A 19,627-nucleotide genomic window follows, 5' to 3' on the forward strand; every position below is an offset into this window, starting at 1 on the left:
CCACCAGCCCCCACTGCCCCCCCAAGAGGCTCCCAGCCTCCTCAACCTCTGCCCCCCAACAGGCTCCAGCCTCCTCAACCTCTGCCCCCTCAACAGGCTCCAGCCACCAGCCCCCTCACTCTCTGGGCCCCGCTCCCCTACAGTCTCTCCCTCGGTGCTCCCGAGCCCCCTCCCCTGACCTCTCACCCTAGCGCTGACCTTTCCCCTCTCCTGACCCCAGCCCCTCGCTTTCCTTCTCTCCCTAGAATGTTTCACACCAGCCAGGGCAGCGGCCGGAACGAACCACTGGGCTCCCGGGAGAGGGTAGGCGCTCCGGGGCCAGTCCCTTGCCCCGCTAGCTAGCCCATGGGGTGGGAAAGTTACCCCTTACCGCCCCCCTTCTAGCAGGCAGATGGACCCTTCCTCCCCTCAGGCTCGCCCATTGCCTGGCGGAGGAAAATACACGGATGTGGGAGCTCTTCCCCCGCCCTATCAGGACATTGGTTTCGCCTGAAGGCTCCGTCACCCAGCGGGAGGGAGCGACCCTTCCTAGTACTTCCGTGCGGCCGAGGTCACCGTTTCGGCTGAGGGTAGAATCACGCACTGACTCCCCCGCAGCCATCTTGAGGTAGGGCAGGGTGAGGCTCCCCCAATCCATTTCGCCTCGGCAGCCATCTTTGGTGAGGGCAGCAATGCTCTCCCGTCTGCAGACACAAACCGTGCGTGACAGCAACGTCCTTTCTACCCGTGCGTCTCAGGTTGCCATCTTGGAAGAGGGCAGCTGCCCAGCCTGTTGCGGAGCAGTGGTTCAGACCATTGGCTGTGGTATTGTGTCGCCATCAGTGGCCAGTGCCTTGTTGCCTCAGAGATAAGTGAGCGTGCCCTTCATGGCCCTCAGATACTTTACTATTAGGTGCTTTATACATAAGATGGCAACAGAGAACTGGCTGGATAAATGGGTGTGCAGTCTGGAGACAGCTAGATAAATGGGCAAGTATGGAGATAAACTGATGGCTAGATTAGTACATGTCTATAGATTGGGCGACGGGTAAGGAGGTAGGGAGTGAGATGCCATAGGGTGAGACAGCTAATACATATCATATGGTCAGTTGGGCAGAGTTGTACATTTGCAAGCAGATCTCCCCTTCCCATTCTAGCCCACTATTAACTGGCTGCTAAGCTACAGCAAGAGGGTGGATCCTCTACTCTTCTCTCTACCTAGTGCAGGGGTTCTCAAACTGGGGTTCAGGACCCCTCAGGGGGCCAAGTGGTTATTACATGGGGAGTCGTGAGCTGTCAGCCTGCACCGCAAAGCCCACTTTGCTTCCAGCATTTATAATAGCGTTAAATACATAAAAGAGTGTTTTTAATGTATAAGGGGGGGGGGATCGCACTCAGAGGCTTGGTATGTGAAAAGAGTCACCAGTACAAAAGTCTGAGAACCCCTGATCTAGTGGTTACAAATGATCAGACAGGTGACCCTCAAGGTGAAAGATGGCAGCATTGTTAACACTTACAGTTTTTTGGTAAGTCTTGCAATATTTTTTTTTAATTTTAAGGCCCAGCTCTTGGAAACAACTGAATACATGAGAATTCCAGCTGTCATTTTTAATAAGTTAGTTTTTAGCCCTCATGGTTAGTGAGGAAAGCTTGAAATTGTGAGCCAAGTGAACCCTAACAGCTTGAAAACCAGAAGACATAATCTAAAGTTCATTGCTAATTTTTGCATCTCATTATTTTTGGGATTAACAATATTTGAACAGTTGGGCTTGGTACTGCTGTATAGACAAAGGCAAGTTGTATAGTAATTATATAAGTTATACAGCCCTGTCTGGGATGGTTTAGTTGGTGTTGGTCCTGCTTCGAGCAGGGGGTTGGACTAGATGATCTCCTGAGGTCTCTTCCAACCCTAATCTTCTATGATTCTATGGTAGAACCACCCTACTTTACTCTCCTCCTTCTTTACCATGTGCTCCTGCTTATGGCGGTAGACAGAGCATCTCAGAGAGGGAAAAAGTTTAGGGGGACTAGCTTGGCCTTGAGTCAGCCTTTTCCACCCATCAGTCTGGTCTCAGACACCCACTTCCTTCCTAACTGCAATTATGGTGCTCCTGTGCCTTAGTCACAAGGAGCCTGTGGATTTGCCCCTGTGCATGGTCAAACGCTGCTCTAAGAGCACACAGCGTTTCCTTGGGAGCAGAGGATGCATAGGTTATAATTTGAATCTCTAATGTTAAAGTAGACACGGGAGGGCTCTGAGGCTGGTCTGGTTCTGCGCCTGTTTCTGCCAGGAGCTAAAATGGTCTCCAAGCCTGCTGCAGCCCTATCCATGCCAGGAAGTAAGATGGCGGCCGCCTGGTCTCCAAGCCTGCTGCAGCCCTATCCATGCCAGGAAGTAAGATGGCGGCCGCCGCCTAGGCGGCCTCCCTGTCACGTGACAGTCTGCTGCCTGGCTTGGTGAATGGCGCTGGGGGCGTAGCGAGCGGCGCTGGCGTACGCCTGGGGCGGCCCCTGAGTGGGACCCGTTAGAGCGGCAGGAAGAAGCGGCGCCCGCCCGAGCTGAGGCAGGCGGCCCCCGCCCGCGCCAACATGTCGAAGCGGCTGAGGAGCAGCGAGGTCTGCGCGGACTGCAGCGCTCAGGGTAGGAGCGGCCGGGGCTGAGGGGGATGGGCGGCCCCGAGGAGCCCCGTCCCTTGGGACTCTCTCTGCGGGGCCTTCCCCACGGGAGCCCGGGGTCCTGGCCGAGCCCTGCCCGGGGGCCCGAGTTCGCCACGGCCGGCCCTAGGCCGAGCCCCCGGGGGCCCTGCCCCAGGCTCACCCCCCCCCCCGGGCGCCTCGGGGTGCGAGCGGAAAAAGCCGCCCTGCTGCGAGGAGCAAACAGGAAGCCCGGGGCAGGAGCTGTGCGCTCCTCGCAAGTGACAGCGGCTGCTCTGGAGCAGAGAAACAAGCCTGGTCCTTTCGCCTGTGGTGACAGGAGTGTCCTGCCCGGGCCTGGAGCCCGGGCGCCCCCGTTTCCGCTCCCCGAGGCCTGGAGCACCCTGGCACCCTCTCTGCTTCCAGCCGCGAACCGTGCTGCGCGCCCCTGTTTGAAAACCTGGCCTAGGACCGTGGCTGGCAAAGGTTGCCAAGCATGGTCGCAGCTAGTCTGCTTGGTTCTAGTGTGGACAAGGGCTTTTGAAATACCTTTGGGGTATTCTGGGCAGGGTCTGTGTTCGTAGAGTCTAGGTCCCAATAATTGGGGCCTCTGAGCACTATTGGAGTATAAATATTGATACAGACTAACATAAACAAAAGAGAGTTTCTAGAATGGTTTCTGATAACTTGTCTGTACGCTGAAAATGGTTTTAAACAGTTTCTACTTTGGGCAAAGGCCATCTGGCCAAATCACAAAACTAGAAATCAATAGATGTGGGTGCTGCTAGCTCAATCAGTGTGTATCACTTCCCTGTTCTGTGCCCCTGTGAAATGGGAATAATAATACTGTTCTACCTCTTGAGTATTGATGGGCTTAACTCATCAGGGTTTGCAGTGGGTTTTAATTTGTTGGATGAATGGATAGTATGGTAGAAGTGCAAAGTATTAGTGTTGTTCTGACACTACGTCACCCAGACTTCAGAGAAACACAAATTAGTTATTCACTTACCAAAAAAAAAAAAAAAATTAAATGTAAATAAATATATGGAGATATACCTCTCTCGTAGAGCTGGAAGGGACCCTGAAAGGTCATTGAGTCCAGCCCCCCTGCCTTCACTAGCAGGACCAAGTACTGATTTTGATCCAGATCCCTAAGTGGCCCCTTCAAGGATTGAGCTCATAACCTTGGGTTTAGCAGGCCAGTGCTCAAACCACTGAGCTATCTCTTCTCCCCCCCCCCCCCCCAATTGAAGTTGCAATTGTGGAACAGGGCAGCCACCTTTCCATGCCCTTCCAGAATGTGAACCTAAAAGTCCCAAACTGAAATGTTAGAAAACTAGTTTCTGAGTTAAAGACTCCCTGTTTACGTCACCATGTACAGTACTACTATTACTAGGTAAAAGCAAATAGTTTTCTTTAAATTAAGTTGTTGCTCCTGTATCATTTCTTGACATTTCAGTCCTCCAGTTATGCTCTAGAGCAAGAATTACAGCTTTAAAATGATGCTTTGGTAAAGTTTCTTTATCTTGAGGAACCATCTCTAGAAACAAGAGGTTGTAGCTCATTCAGCCACTGACATTTCCAGAGAAGGAAGTGAAAGGGCATATTGGACCACCAGCTTGTTAGCCATGGGGAGCTGTTTAAATATCAGTACTATTGTAGTCATTCACAACTTCAGTTTACTATCAATTTCAAGATTGAAACATGAGCTGTACAATGATACCAACATCATTTAAAACAAAATTATTTGGTGGCTCAGCTACTAACATTTAGATGGTAAATTCTTTGGGACAAAAGGACTGTCTTTTTGGATGTTTTTAGATTTTTAGCTGCAGTGATTTAAATAGGTTTGTGAGAGGGCAAGGCTGTAGCAGCCAAGTTCAGAGAGAAAACTTGTTGGTAAGCAAGATAAGATGAAAGTCTGAATAAAAATTTTTGTGTTGTGAACAAAGAGGGAAGGCCAGAGGAGAGTGTTTGTGTGTGTGTGTGTTTGTGTATATATACGAATCAGCAAGATTTAGACATGGTCTGGTAGACTGGAGAGACTGGAAGGATGGTGGTGGTGTCCCTGGTGATGGACAGCTGAGGGGAAAAGGGTGGCCTTTCAAGGCAGGGAATGTGTGGGGTGACAACAGACAATGACTTTAAGGGTCTAGAACAATGGTTCCCAAAACTTTAACAACCCGCAAATCCCTTTAATTAAAATATCAAATCTTGTGAACCTCTTTCCCCCCCCATGAATATTTTCTCCTTTGCCTGAGCATAAATTATAGAAGTGATCTTGAAAGTAATTTGATTTTTATAACACTCTTATTATACACTATTATATTATTTATTTTATAAAATTATGAAAACGGCAACACTCTTCCAAGATTTCATTTTTGTAGCTTATATCACTTCGATTAAGCTTCCTACATGTTTCATCAAGGAGTACCAGACGTGAAACAGCATGAAGGTATTTAAGAAGCCAACTCAATAAAGAGTTCCTCCCACAAGCATTCGAGTCTTAAGCAGTCCAGGCAAACAACACACGACTACAACAAAGCTTAAACTTGTTTTGCCAGGAAGTCATGGTCACAGGGCTTGGGCTGCCGTGTCCGGGGTCCCTAGGGACGGTTCAATCCGCCATTACAGAATTTTTTTCTGAGAACCCCCTGATACATTTCACGAACCCCAGTTTGGGAACCACTGGTCTGGAATGAAACTTCTAAGTCTGCGAAGTTACACCTTACTCATCTCACAATTTTAGGTATCAAGTTTAAAAAAGAAAATGTCTAACATAAAATTTGACCGAAAAACATTTAGTGAGATAAACCTTGTAAATTGGCATACTTATATAATGTAAAGAATTTGTTGCATTGCTAATTCCATGAGTGAACCTCCATTTAAGGAGATACAGTTCAGATACCCTTTTAAACATGTTTCCATACATATGTTTATAATCCAACAGAATATTAAAATGGGAGAATTTTAAAAAATTGATTTACTTTTTGTGTTTGCTGTTCCTTTTTACACTTCTATTTCTGCTTAGATCAGGGGTTCTCAAACTAGGGGTTGGGATCCATCAGGGGGTCATGAGGTTATTACATGGGAGGTTGCAAGCTGTCAACCTTCACCCCAAACCCCGCTTGCCTCCAGCATTTATAATGGTGTTAAATGTATTAAAAAGTATGTTTAATTTATTAGGGGAGTCGCACTCAGAGGCTTGTGATGTGAAAGGAGTCGCCAATAAAAAAGTTTGAGACCCACTGGCTTAGATGTTTATTAAAGACTTTATCTCATAGTCAGTTTCACTTCCTGACAATTCAGTCAATGTATTGTGGGTATGCCATGCCATAGAATAGCCGTGTTGCCAAAGCATAAGCATGAAGCATAATCCTGTGGGATTTGTTGAAGGTAGGTACAGTTTTCCCAGGTAGGGCTTCAGTGTGTTCAGGAGTTTATTGTCCATGTCCATTCGTTATGCCTGTACTGCAGAGATTGGATGAGAAATTGAATCATAGAATCACGGGACTGTAAGGGACCTCAAGAGGTCATCTAGTCCAGTCCCCTGCACTCATGACAGGACTAAGTATTATATAGACCATCCATGACAGGTGTTTGTCTAATCTGCTCTTAAAAAATCTTCAGTGATAGAGATTCCACAACCTCTCCAGGCAATTTATTATAATCCAATGATTAGAAATAGTGTAGGACAATGTTTTAATTTGTTGAGGTTTGTAAAACCTAAAGTATAGCTTTAAACTATGATGGATGCATTTAAAATCTTTCAGAATAGTGGAAATGGTAACATTTCCACCAATAGTATCCCTCTAACAGGGAATGCCTCTAAAATGTTACACATTTTAAGGGTGTGCACTCTACCTGACAGTGTCCCTTTACACATAGTTCATGCTGCTTTTATATCTGTGTGTGTGTGATCTATAATTTTGAAGGCTGTGTTCAGAGAAGAATTGTACTTCATCAAGTCAGATTAAAATAACGTTGAAGTGTTAGCTTTTAGCATAAGATTGTTCATAATATACCATACTACTGCTCAGTTTAGAAATCACATCAAATTTGTTGTGCTGCCTTGAAATATGTTAATTTCTACAAATTCAGATCTCTTGGTCTCTTATAGCACAAGACTCTTGATTTGTAAACTGAATAAAGCAATTTTGTAAGTAGATTTAAACATTGAACTAGCTTCAGAGGGAAAAAAATCTGTTGACAGATGTTGCTCTTCTAACATTACTTTCATTTTACAGTTGAACTAAATTGAGCTCAGAACTTGGGTAATTCCTTATGAGCTTACACAAGGAATGACTCTGAGGGCATGTCTACGCTGCAATTAAACCCCCCCAATCTGGCCTGTACCAGCTGACTCAGTCTCAGGCTATGGGGCTGTTAAATTGAGGCGTAGACATTTGGGCTCAGGCTGCAGCCTGGGCTGTGGGACCAAGGAATCTGAGCTGCAGCCCTGAGCCCAAACATCTACACTGCAATTAAACAGCTCCTTAGCCTGAGCCCTTGCCTGAGCCAGCTGGCACAGGCCAGCGCTGGTGTCTAATTGAAGTGTAGACATAACCCTAAGACACCAGAATTTTGTCAGTAGTGAGTGATATTATCTGCTCAGTTTTAGTGCTGCTCAATAAAACTACTCAAATATTTAAATGGTCGTAGTAAAAAAAAACAACATTAAATTATTTACCTTTCTTACAAATAACATAATAAATTGTTAAAACTGAAGAATCTCCACAATCAGTTTTACTTTCCTTCATTGTAATTTACTCTCTGCATTTTATTCAGCTTGAATAGAAAAACTAGTTTAGTGAGTTTCTACTTGGTTTTGCTTGAGAGGATTCCTGCACTAGTCCAGTGTTTTTGTTTTGCAATCTGAATTGCCCTATCTAAGGGTATGTCTACATCTACAATTTTGCAGCGCTGGTTGTTACAGCTGTATTAGTACAGCTGTATAGGGCCAGCGCTGCAAGTGGTGTTAGATGTGGCCACACTGCAGCGCTGTTGGGCGGCTTCAAGGGGGGTTCGGGGAACGCGAGAGCAAACCGCGGGGAAGCAGGTCTCCTTCCCCGCGGTTTGCTCCAGTGTTCCCCAAACCCCCGAGCAAGCAGGTCTCCTTCCCCGCGGTTTGCTCTCGCGTTCCCCGAACCCCCGAGCAAGCAGGTCTACTTCCCCGCGGTTTGCTCTCGCGTTCCCCGAACCCCCGTGCAAGCAGGTCTCCTTCCCCGCGGTTTGCTCTCGTGTTCCCCGAACCCCCCTGCAAACCGTGGGGAAGGAGACCTGCTTGCACGGGGGTTTGGGGAACGCGAGAGCACACCGCGGGGAAGGAGACCTGCTTGCTCGGGGGTTCGGGGAACGCGAGAGCACACCGCGGGGAAGGAGACCTGCTTGCACGGGGGTTCGGGGAACACTGGAGCAAACCGGGGAAGGAGACCTGCTTCCCCGCGGTTTGCTCTCGCGTTCCCCGAACCCCCCCCCGCAAACCGCGGGGAAGGAGACCCGCTTGGGGGGGGATTCGGAGAACACCGGAGCAAACCGCGGGGAAGGAGACCTGCTTGATTACCAGAGAGGCTTCCTCAGATATGCTGGGATACCTGCTTATTCCACGGAGGTCAAGAAAAACGCTGGTAAGTGTCTACACTTGATTACCAGCGCTGGATCACCAGCACTGGATCCTCTACACCCGAGACAAAACGGGAGTACGGCCAGCGCTGCAAACAGAGAGTTGCAGCGCTGGTGATGCCCTGCAGATGTGTACACCTCCTAAGTTGCAGCGCTGTAACCCCCTCACCAGCGCTGCAACTTTGTGATGTAGACAAGCCCTAAGTTGGCTTTTTGGGCCTCTTTCCTGCAAACCATTATGCAAATAAGTAACTGTACTTATGAATAGTCCCATTAACTTCAATAGGGCTACTTATAAAGGTGAAGTTACACACATACATAAGTATTTGGAGGATCATGGCCTTAGGGGCTAACTGGGAAACCATAATTTGGAAGTTTTGTTTTAAAAATGTATGCATTTTTGTTTTTTCATTTACATCTGCTCAGTAACAATTCTTTCTAAGGAGTACCCGAGCATCATAAATAGTCTTTCCTTCTCAAGCTGTTGTGATTCATACTATATTTGTGTTTTGTGCTGTGATTTATTTGTCAGGCCAGTGATCCTCTCAAAAGAAAGACTGGAATTAATCACTAGACTGCAAGGCACAGAAACTCTGAACATCCCAAAGTTTTGAAATAGTAATATAAGGTTGGAAGGGACTTTTGAGAGGTCATCAAATCCTGCCCCTTGTATTAAGGCAGGACCAGTAAACCTAGACCCATCCCTGCAGGTGTTTGTCCAACCTGTTCTTAAAAATTTCAGTGATGGGGATTTCACACCCTACCTTGAAAGCCTATTCCAGAGCTTAACTAACCTTATAGTTAGAAAGTTTTTCCTAATATCTTATTTAAACCTCCGTTGCTGCAGATTATGACCATTACTTCTTGTCCTGGCTTCAGTAGACATGGAGAACAATTGATCAGTTCTCTTTATAATAGCCCATAATGTAATTGAAGACTTGTCAGGTCCCCCCTCAGTTGTCTTTTCTCAAGATTAAACATTCATATTTTTTGGACCTTTCCTCACAGGTCAGGTTTTCTAAACTTTTATAATTTTTTATTCTTTCTTCTGGACTCTTTCCCCTTTGTCCACATCTTCCTTAAAGTGTGGTGCTCAGAATAGTACATTAAAACTTGTGAATTGGTTATGATTACTGGTTAGAAGTACTCCAGCTGAGGCCTCACCAGTGCTGAGTAGAGCAGGACAGTTACTGCCTGTGTCTTACATACAGCACTCCTGTTAATCGTCAGAACAATATTAGCAGTTTTTGTAACTGCATCACATTGTTGACTCATATTCAATTTGTGTAACCCCCAGATCCTTGTCAGCAGTACATCACCACCTAGCCACTTATTTCCCTTTTTTTTATTTGTGCATTTGATTTTTCTTTCATAAGTGAAGAACTTCATGGTTATATTTACTGAATTTCATCTTGTTGATTTTCATATCAATTCTCCAATATTTCATGTTTGTTTGGAATTCTAATCCTGTGCGTCAAAGTGCTTACAACTCCTCCAGTAGGGATGTAAATATTGGTTTAAAAAGTTAACCAGTTAAACAAAATTATATTGTTTAACCAGTTAACCATTAACTGAGGTCGCTCTGGCATGGCTGGGGCTGGGGTCTCTCCAGCCCAGCTGGGGTCCTGCTGGCCTAGCCAGTGCAGGGCCGCCAGGATTAACAGTTATGGTCGGTTAATGGTCAGCCTAATGCTTACTGGTTAAATTTTTACATCCTTATCCTCCATCTTGCTGTTTTTCTACAGATTTTATAAGCAGACTCTCCACTCCATTAGCCTAGTCATTAATGAAAATATTGAATAGTATTGGACCCAGGACTGACTCCTGTAGGATACGCCCTCCCAGTTTGATAGCAAACCATTGATAAGTACTTTTTGAGTATGGTCTTTCAACCGTTTGTGCTCCCACCTTATAGCAATTTCCCCTAGACCACATTTCCCTAGTTCGCTTATGAGAATGTCATGTGAGACTGAGAAGCTTTACTAAAATGAAGATATCACATCTACCACTTCCCCCCCACTCCTAGACCAGTAACCCTGTCAAAGAAGAAAATCAGGTTGGTTCAGCATGATTTGATCTTGACAAATCCATGCTGGCTAGTTTTTACAACCTCATTATCCTCTAGGTGCTTACAAATTGATTGTTTAATAATTTGTTCCATTATCTTTTTAGGTGTCAATGTTAGACTGATCTGTAATTCCCCAGGTCCTCTTTGTACCTGTCATTAAAAAGGGAACAACATATTCTTTAACCTGTGATTTCTCTATTTTGGCTTGTGTTCCTTTTTCCTTGGTGTTTATATTAATTGTGTTAAATATCTGGTCACCATTAACCTATTTAGTGAAGACTGAAGCAAAATAGGTATTAAACACCCCTGCCTTCATGATGTCATCAATTATAAATTCTCCTTCCCCTGTAAGTAGAGGATCTACACTTTCGTTTGTCTTTCTGTTGCTCCTAATATATTTAAAGAACCACTTATTGCTTTTTATTTGACATATCCCTTGCAAAATGTAACTCATTTTGTGCCTCAGCCTTTCTGATTTTGTCCCTATATGTTTCTGCTATTCTTTTGTACTCCTCCTTAGCAAGTTGTCCATCTTTTTTACTGTTTGTAGGATTCCTTTTTGATTTTCAGATTATTAAAGAACTCTTGTGGAGCCACATTGGCTTCTTGGATGTTAAGAGCCTTAATAAAGTTAGGGCTTTGTGTGTAAACACAAAGCAAACAAAGAAGAGTTTCATTTCTGTATCTTAATGAAAATAGTCTTGGGTGACCAGATTTGGAGTTTACCTGTACTGAATTTTTCAACAACATGAATGAGGATTCCAGAATTAATGTGCGTGGCTTTTCCCTACCTGCCACCAAATGGTTAATGTCACACACATATCTGCTAAACTGTCAGGTGCACCAGGATTCTATTATAAAGCTTCATTTGTGCTGCTCAAGTGTATTAAACATTATGGAGTAAATTGTCACCACTGCAGAATGTATTGGAGTTACTACTACAGTTAATCCTTCACTTCTTGTGTAAGTTATTTTTTTTCCTGGCTTGCCTTTCTCTTGATGTAATTAATAATTGTTAATTCTAGCTTCTTAAATGCCTTAAAATAATAATACTTTGCATTCTATAGCAAAGTTCAAGTATTTTGTTCTTCTTTGACATAATGTGATTTCATATGTGCTTTGCCATTATATTTCCTATTTTGTATTATTTTACAAATTCACTTTTCAAACTTAGCTACGTTGATCACATCATACTTCTTGTTTTGAATTACTCTGTAGTGTTCCTGTAAGCATATTTTGGCCTATCTCTCTGGCTTCCTTGAACATCTTTCCAGCAACATGAACTTAACTGCGGCTAAAACTAGGCGTTGTCTATATACAGAGTTTCAGCAGTTTAACTTTAACTGAATTATTTTTTTAAACAGACACAAACTGTGTGCGTGCAGGATTTTGCATTAATTAATTCCATTTTTAAACCTGGTTTATATCCATTTAGTTTAACTCACCATTTCCTACCTCACACTCACATCACTCTGGAAATTTCCACCACATGCATCCGACAAAGTGGGTATTCACCCACGAAAGCTCATGCTCCAATACTTCTGTTAGTCTATAAGGTGCCACAGGACTCTGTCACTGACATCACTGTCTTTCAAGCCACTTGAATTTAACTAAATCAGATGAAGGTTATAGTTTATAAGGCTGGAACGGTTCACTGTGATCCAGTCTGACCTTCTTTAAGGCAGGTTTAAATTGAATTAACAGGGTTCATGCAGCTTTTTGCACAGTCTGTCTAAATCTGTTTAAAACTGCACCTTTAGGGTACGTCTAGACTACCCGCCATATCAGCAGGTAGCGATCAATTTCTCAGGGATCAATATATCGCGTCTCATCTAGACGCGATATATCGATCCTCCAAATGCGCTCCCGTCGACTCCGGAACTCCACCAGCGCGAACGGAGGTAGCAGAATCGACAGGGGGAGCCGCGGACGTCAATCCCGCACCGCGAGGGCAAGAGGTAAATCGATCTAAGATATTTGGACTTCAGCTATGCTATTCACGTAGCTGAAGTTGCGTATCTTAGATCGATCCCCCCACAGTGTAGACCAACTCTTAGTTAAACTAGTGCAATTCTGACTATAATGAAACTCCTCAGTCCTTTCCTTTCCTTCTCTGCCTCCACTCCCACACACTCAGTCAGAACCCATTATCTTCCCTGTCACTCAGGCCTGTAATCTGGGGGGCATCTTTGACGTCTCCTGCTTCCTTGACTAACACATCCAGGTGTCTTCTAAATCCTGCTGCTTCCTCCCCAAACACTTTACAAAATCAAACATTTTCTTTGAGTCCGTGTTGATAACTCTCATTTAGACCCTTAGCATCTCATGATTTAATGATTATGTCCACCTTCTCTCTGGTCTCTAACACAGAAGCAGCTAAGAACATCATCTTGGCCCATCACTTTGATTGTGTCAATCCCCTGTGAATCCTTCCATTGACTCTCCTGTTTTCCACTGTATCACATTTTAACTCTGTTCTTATCACATCACTCCGTACACTCTGCCAATGACTCAAGGCCTAAAATGCTTATTTGTCATCTTCTGCTGCAAGCTTCTGCTTGCTTTTGTCCATACTGCTCCTCATGTGTAGACTGCACTCTCTGAACTATTCAGGGAGGCTACTGTCTTCTCAATATCATTACTCTTGTACTCTCCTGTCTTGGTAGTTCCACTTGCAATATTTTGTTTCAAATCATATTGCAGGCTCTTTGGGGCAGGGACTATCTCCTGCTGTGTGTTTTTTACAGTGCCAGAAATTGACTGTGTTCTTTGGGTGAACAGCAATAAGAATAGTTACTGTAGTTAGCAAGCAGTATGCACGTGGTCTTTGTACAGTAAATTATGGCCTGTTAAAAATGTTCTCTAGTTACACAGATATTCTAACATCTGTCTAAGATGTGATGTGGGAATATTTTGTTTAGTGTGTATACGCTTTGAAGTGTCCACATACGAAATATTCTGTCAGTATAAGCTGTAGTGATGTTCAGATAAGGATAGCTCTAGGAATCGACATACTCATGTTTACTTTTCTCTTTAAACTGTTCAAATTTTATAGCCCTTGCTATTTTGAGCAAAAACTTGTTTCTGTATAGCTGATAGAATATTAATTCTCTGAAAGCTGACACGTTCTGGTTGTCCACTTGCTGGCTTTTGGTCTTTTGAAACGTCGTACTATCGGAAACAGAATCTTAAGTACTTGAGTCTGAAAATCCTTGGAAATAACAGTACAGTAGCCAAGCTTAAATTAAAAAAGAATCTTGCTTTTATCTAAAACAAAGTTTATGTAAACATAAGAAACAAAGGAGGGCTTGTACATTTTGGAAACTTCTAATGTATCTGAAGAGAGGAGAAACACGAGGAATTGAAATGTTCTGTTTAGATATTCAGTATTTAAAAATATATTGCCGTTTTCACTGATTTATGTTGAAGAGCATGCTGGCATCAAAAAGCTTAGTTTGTTAATTAGTTCTAATTATATTGAATGATCCTGTAAATTAACTGGCATGAATTAGCTAAATAACACAGATCATCATCATTACCTTTTTTTGAGCTTTGTTCTTGACCAGATGGGTTTACTGTGAGGACAAAAACCTTGTTTAAACATCATAATCTTAAAAAAGTGGTGTAAGTGAAGAATCCCATTGGCACATGTCCAGGGGGGATAGTCTTTCTTTAAAACTTGACACAGCTTTATTTTTCGTGGTGAAACTAGCTAAACTGTAAATAATAATTGTATTGGTTTTACTAAACTTGTCTTGCTTGCACTACCACTAAAAGGAAACAGCATCTCTGACCTCAGGCTAAATTGCAGCTTGTTTCATGTGGTGCTAAAGATGCTATATAAAATACATAATCCACTTCAAAAGAGTGACATGTACATTCAGTAAAAAGAAAGTGTGTATTTCCCATTCCCCCTAACCTTTGTGCGTTTGTCTGTTAGTTTGTGAGCCCTGCAGGGCAGGGACCATTGTTTCTTGTCTGACTTGAAAGTGCCTGGCAGATAGTAGGGCATTACCATAAACCAATAATAAATTATAAAAATAGGAATTGCAACTTCAGAAGTAGATTGGGAAATGGATTAGTGACTTCTTTTGAAACCATATTGGAATACAGTACAGGAGTTTCAAGTGACATACACCTTTAGTATGTGGGTAAAGATTGTAGGGATATACTTTTGTCTGGTTTTTCTCACATACCAGAATGGCAGCGCAATACCCTAGGGAATTGTGACATCTCATGATGGTCAAAATCACTCCACAGAACACTGAACCGTATCTCATTGACCGGCCTAGGTGTCTTTTACTGAGTCTTACTTTGGGGAACTGTTGATGATGAAACGTGCTGTGCTATAACATTAGATGATTACTGGCTTAGCGTAAAAGTAGCATTGTAAGGAATTGTCAGTGTGGCATTTAATTTTTGTTTTAACCAGTTCTTTAAATTAACATAGCTATATTTTGCTCTTTTGTCTTACAAAAGTAGTGCCTCTTATTTGTATATTAAAATAAAAATACATAAGAATACACTGCAGATTTAACAAGGCAGGACTTAAAACTTTGAGCAATAAATACAATACTTATTATTTATGTAGTATTTTGCATTTAGAGATCTCCAGGCCCTTTACAAAGATGGGATATGTATCGTTATTCCTATTTTACAAACAGGAAAACTGATAAATTAATTATAAGATTTTCTATGGCACGCCTCATTGTAGTATCTGAGCGCCTCATAAAACTCCCATTGAGGAAGGGAGGTATTGTCCTCACTTTATAGATGGGAAACAGATCAGAGTAAGTGGGTTTTTTCCTCAAGGTCCCACAGCAAGTCAGTGTCAGAACTTGAAACAGAACCCAGATCTCCTGTGTCCCAGTCCAGTGTCTAACCACAAGACCCATATTTCCCCCAATATCTTGAGGCCCATGGAGTCTGACTTTCCCAAGTTCATATAGCAAGTAAGTGATGGTAGATCCAGGAATAGAACCAGTTATACCTGATTCCCAGTCTCGTGCTCTAACCAGTGGCCCATGGTGCTGCCCATATTATAATAAATATACTTGCTTCTCTTTTCCAGACCCCTGCTGGGCATCTGTAAACAGGGGAATTCTGATTTGTGATGAATGCTGTAGTGTTCATCGGAGTCTAGGACGTCATATCTCTCAAGTGAGGCATCTTAAACATACACCATGGCCTCCAACGTTGCTTCAGGTAAAAGCTGAGGATTGCTTTCTGATGAGAATCGGAAAATGCAGTTCTTAGAGAATTCTAATTACTAAACTTTCTGATGGGGAGGGTTGCTTCATTAAGCTCTTCTTAAAATAGATTTCTTGGTTTCTGTTACATTGCTGTAATAGATTATTAAAGTCAGTGTTACCTCCACATTTTAAACTTACTGTTAGGGCAAATTCAGAGCCTGGGGTATAGTTAAAATTTCCTAGGTTTTGAGAGTTAACTTTTGTCTGTCTGTCCAACCGGAGTGCTACAGTGCGTCCACTTCTACTCAAATTATCAGGTTGTAACAAGCCTTTTTTTCCTCAGAGCTACAGATGAGGTCTGTTGCTGTGGCTGTTTAGGAGAATCTAATTCTAAGCGCCTGCCCTTTCTGCTTTCATTTCTTCTTTCTCACATGTTTTCTATTTTGGGAAGCCTAAAAGATTCTTTGGTAGCTACTTTAGTGAAAAGTTGCTTTGCTCTTTCAAAGTTTAAATTTACTTGAGGGTATGTCTATGCTATGGAGACTGTACTAGGATAGCTACATCACCACAGCTATGCTGGCATACCCCGGGATTATAGATGTAGTCTACACTGGTGGAAGGGATTTTTTCCACTGGTGTAGGAACAGCACCTTCCTGAACAGTAGTAGTATGTGTCTACACTGGGAGCTATATTGGCATAGCTTTTATAGCTACATCATTCAGCTTTTCACACCCTGACTCACGTAGCTATGTCGACCGAACTTTTAAGTGCAGACCAAGCAGTAGTGTTTGTGGGTGAGAGTTTGTGGACCATCTGCACTTGCAGCAATAATAATAATTTGACTGGCATCTGCAGGCCAGTTAACAATGAGTAAAAATTGCATGATTTTCCATTTCTTTGCATTTTGCATATTGTAGCAGTTCTCGGTCAGAATATATACTGGCACGGACACTGATTGTCAGACGTATACAAATATGTGCCTGTGAACATTTATTCCCAAAACAAAGGCTTTCTCCTAGTTAATTTGAAGGAACTATCCTTGCTCTGCTCAGTATAGAAATCTGGTATACACACGAATAGATCTGACATTCCATTTAGGGTACAGAAACATGCAAATGTGTTGCCATTCTCATTTACCTCCATGTGAGCCTGTCTTTTTTTTTTTTTTTTTTTTTTTTCCCCTAAACAAAAACCACAAACCAAAGGCTTCTGGATGAATAACTTAAAAAGTGAGATGTTATTTTGTAGCATGTCTGGATTCCAACACTTTCACTATGTAAACATGTATGAAATTAAAATAAAAGTGAGAGGGTTAGGTTAAGATTCAGGCAAATTATATTTTATTTAAAAAATAAGTTTAGATTGTGTAGGTCTGATTTGTCTCCCTTTCCCCACCCCAAAATGCACACTCTCTCTCTGCTCTGGGCAATGGTGCTACTTTTTAAGTGCAGAAGACAGCACTCTTCTCAAGACAAGTGGGTGCTGCTTTTAACCGCAGAACATCCACAGCTGGGCAGAAACCAGTCCATATGTCTCACCTGCACATCCTGAAAAAGATTACTCTGAGCCAAAGTGAGGAGAAGCCACCCATGCTTTCAGTTCCTACGCAGTAGGGAGGTCTGAGGAGACACCAGTTTCCTCTTAACCTATATCTCTACAGCAAAACAAAGAGGCATGTGGATAATGTGCCAGTTGATGGAATGTAACTGGTTGACTGATCTCCCCAGGAATTCTGCCCATCTCTCCTTCATGGCTGAGTGTTCTCCCAAAGAGACCCAAAAAGTCTTCTGGTGCAATTTAAAGCAGCATTAGGAATCTGCCTTCAGGTAAATGCTGCCTTCCCTGCTTGCAATATAATCTGTGAAGCTCCTTTATTTTTAAGGCACATCCCAAAATATTCCAGGTGCCATACAACAATAAAATGAATAGAATAGGTAAACATACATGATGAACCTCTTCTTGAACTCAAATTGAGGGGAGGCCCTTACTGAAAACAAGAGCTGCAGCAAGCTTAACTGGGCTTTGGGACTCGTACAATCTAAAATTGATGATGGAAAATATAGACAAAAGAACATCACCCTAACTCACTCTTTTTAACAAAATAAGGTTTGACACCAGCTGTCTTTTAATATTAATAAAAAAATTTAAAAAAACCCTTTTCCTTGGCAACTTTCTGGAGTAGCATAAAAATGCTCTCCACTTAGGAAATACCATTTGTGAGCTGCTCTGCCTGTGCAGGTAGTAATAAAATACTTAATGCCTGTTGCACACATTTTGGGTTTCAGATGGTTGAAACACTGTATAATAATGGTGCTAATTCCATATGGGAACATTCTTTGCTGGACCCTGCGTCTGTTATGAGCGGAAGACGCAAAGCTAACCCACAGGATAAAGTGCAGTAAGTAGAAAGTTTATAAAATTCTCTGTCTTCCGGAGCCCCTTTGTAAAAATATACCTACTTTGACTAGTTGTGAGAAGGGCAGCAACAGATGAATAAAAACCTGATCTTGTATCAAGTGTAATCAAGGACATTAAAGAGTATTGCTGATGTGAATAAATCTGAGAAAACCCAGTCTCCTTTATTCGCTGACTTAACCTCTGATCTGTGCTCACAGTAGAGGAGATGTTAAATATTCTCTGAAGTATCCTTGAAGATCACTAAAGTTTGGGTTTCAAAGACTATGCTGAAATGAGTGAAGAGGTCTTTTCATTCTCTTGCATCATGTGCATCAACAGTATTAATGTATCATCTGTGGTCCCAATTGTTGGGTATTGATTTTTTTTTTAAATCTTCTCTTATATGCCTCAAATGTCATCTTTTCCATTTCTTTATCAGTATCTTCTTTCAGAAGCTCAGCTAATTAGTTTTAAAAGCACAGTTTCTTGTCTGACTTGGTATATTAGTTTAAGTTGTTGATCCAGAGAGGTGCTGAGCACCAGCAGCTTTCAGTGAAATCAATAGAAGTTAAGGGTTTTCATAACATTTCAGGACAGGCCTTAAGCTTGTAAGCAGGATAATTGAGAATAGTGAAGTAACTTTATTACTTTTAGAGTTGGTCAGAAATTTTCACCAAAAATCTCAATTTTTTCCCAGTATTCTAAGGGTTATTGTCTGAAAACAAGCATTTTCAGTTTTTCTACGAACCCCAGCCCTCCCCCCCAAACAATTTTGTTGTTGGAGAAAATAATATTTTCATTTTTCTCAAAAATTTTCCCTATGAGGGGGAGAGAATTTCACTACTAGCTTTAATTATTTTGACACTATTTTCAATAACAATACCCTTCAACAGGGAATTAAAATCTGGATTGAATTATGTAACAGATGACAATATTTCCTAGTGTCTTACTCTGTCATTTGCTCTATGCAAAAATCAAATCTATTGGCATTCTGTACTGAAATATGCTATGTGCTTTAATTTTATTTATAAAAAGCCAACATTTATTTTGCAACTCCTTTGCTTTGATTTCTTCTTACAGTCCCAACAAAGCAGAATTCATTAGAGCTAAATATCAAATGTTAGCATTTGTTCATCGCTTGCCATGCCGAGAAGACGACAGCGTTACTGCCAAGGACCTTAGTAAGGTAAGTATTGCTTTCTTGCAGTTTGTGGACTGAAACAAAATAGCTTTCAGTTTTCACAAGATACTGTAAGACTGATATCTGAGTAGACTTGAATTACTCTGATCTTAATATGAAAGATAACTAGTATCTCCATGGTACTTCATTTTTGTGTATACAAATACATTAAGCATTCAAACTTAACCTTGAAGGGAAATATTTTTCAACAGTGTCTGATTGGCGCTAACAAAAGTTATATATGGATGTTAGAGAACCACAGGCCTCAAGTTAACTGATACACCTTACTAGAAACTGTTGGAAAGTAAAATATTCAGTGGCTATATAACTAGTTTTGTTAATATCTGTTCCTAATACAGTGAGGATTACTTTGACTCATTGTTCTTGTATAGCCAGACTTTTAACATACTGTCCTTTTTGTTTTTCAGCAACTCCATTCCAGTGTGAGGACAGGGAATCTGGAGACGTGCTTGAGATTACTCTCTCTAGGAGCTCAAGCCAACTTTTTTCATCCTGTATGAAAACCTTTTTTATTAGCTTGGTGTTAGATCAAT

The 19,627-nt window shown here is 42.2% G+C and overlaps 1 protein-coding gene across 8 annotated transcripts in view; it reads left to right on the forward strand.

Annotated features, from left to right (window-relative positions):
• Positions 1 to 2,427: 2,427 nt before the first annotated feature.
• The window catches only part of GIT2 (GIT ArfGAP 2), a 56,101-nt gene continuing 38,901 nt past the window's right edge, over positions 2,428 to 19,627 (forward strand). For 5 of the 8 annotated variants that reach the window (XM_030582594.1, XM_030582597.1, XM_030582602.1 and 2 more), the window contains exons 1-5: positions 2,429 to 2,620; positions 15,375 to 15,508; positions 17,782 to 17,894; positions 18,974 to 19,079; positions 19,502 to 19,588. In XM_030582594.1, coding sequence (XP_030438454.1) covers positions 2,569 to 2,620; positions 15,375 to 15,508; positions 17,782 to 17,894; positions 18,974 to 19,079; positions 19,502 to 19,588 — 492 coding nt within the window. In that variant the 5' untranslated portion in view covers positions 2,429 to 2,568. Of the gene's footprint in view, positions 2,621 to 15,374; positions 15,509 to 17,223; positions 17,323 to 17,781; positions 17,895 to 18,973; positions 19,080 to 19,501; positions 19,589 to 19,627 lie in introns of those variants that run through there. The other 3 variants (XM_030582601.1, XM_030582598.1, XM_030582600.1) reach the window with 3 other exon arrangements.

Source organism: Gopherus evgoodei, chromosome 13 (genome assembly GCF_007399415.2).
Source record: "Gopherus evgoodei ecotype Sinaloan lineage chromosome 13, rGopEvg1_v1.p, whole genome shotgun sequence".
In the NCBI taxonomy this organism is placed as follows: domain Eukaryota; kingdom Metazoa; phylum Chordata; order Testudines; family Testudinidae; genus Gopherus; species Gopherus evgoodei.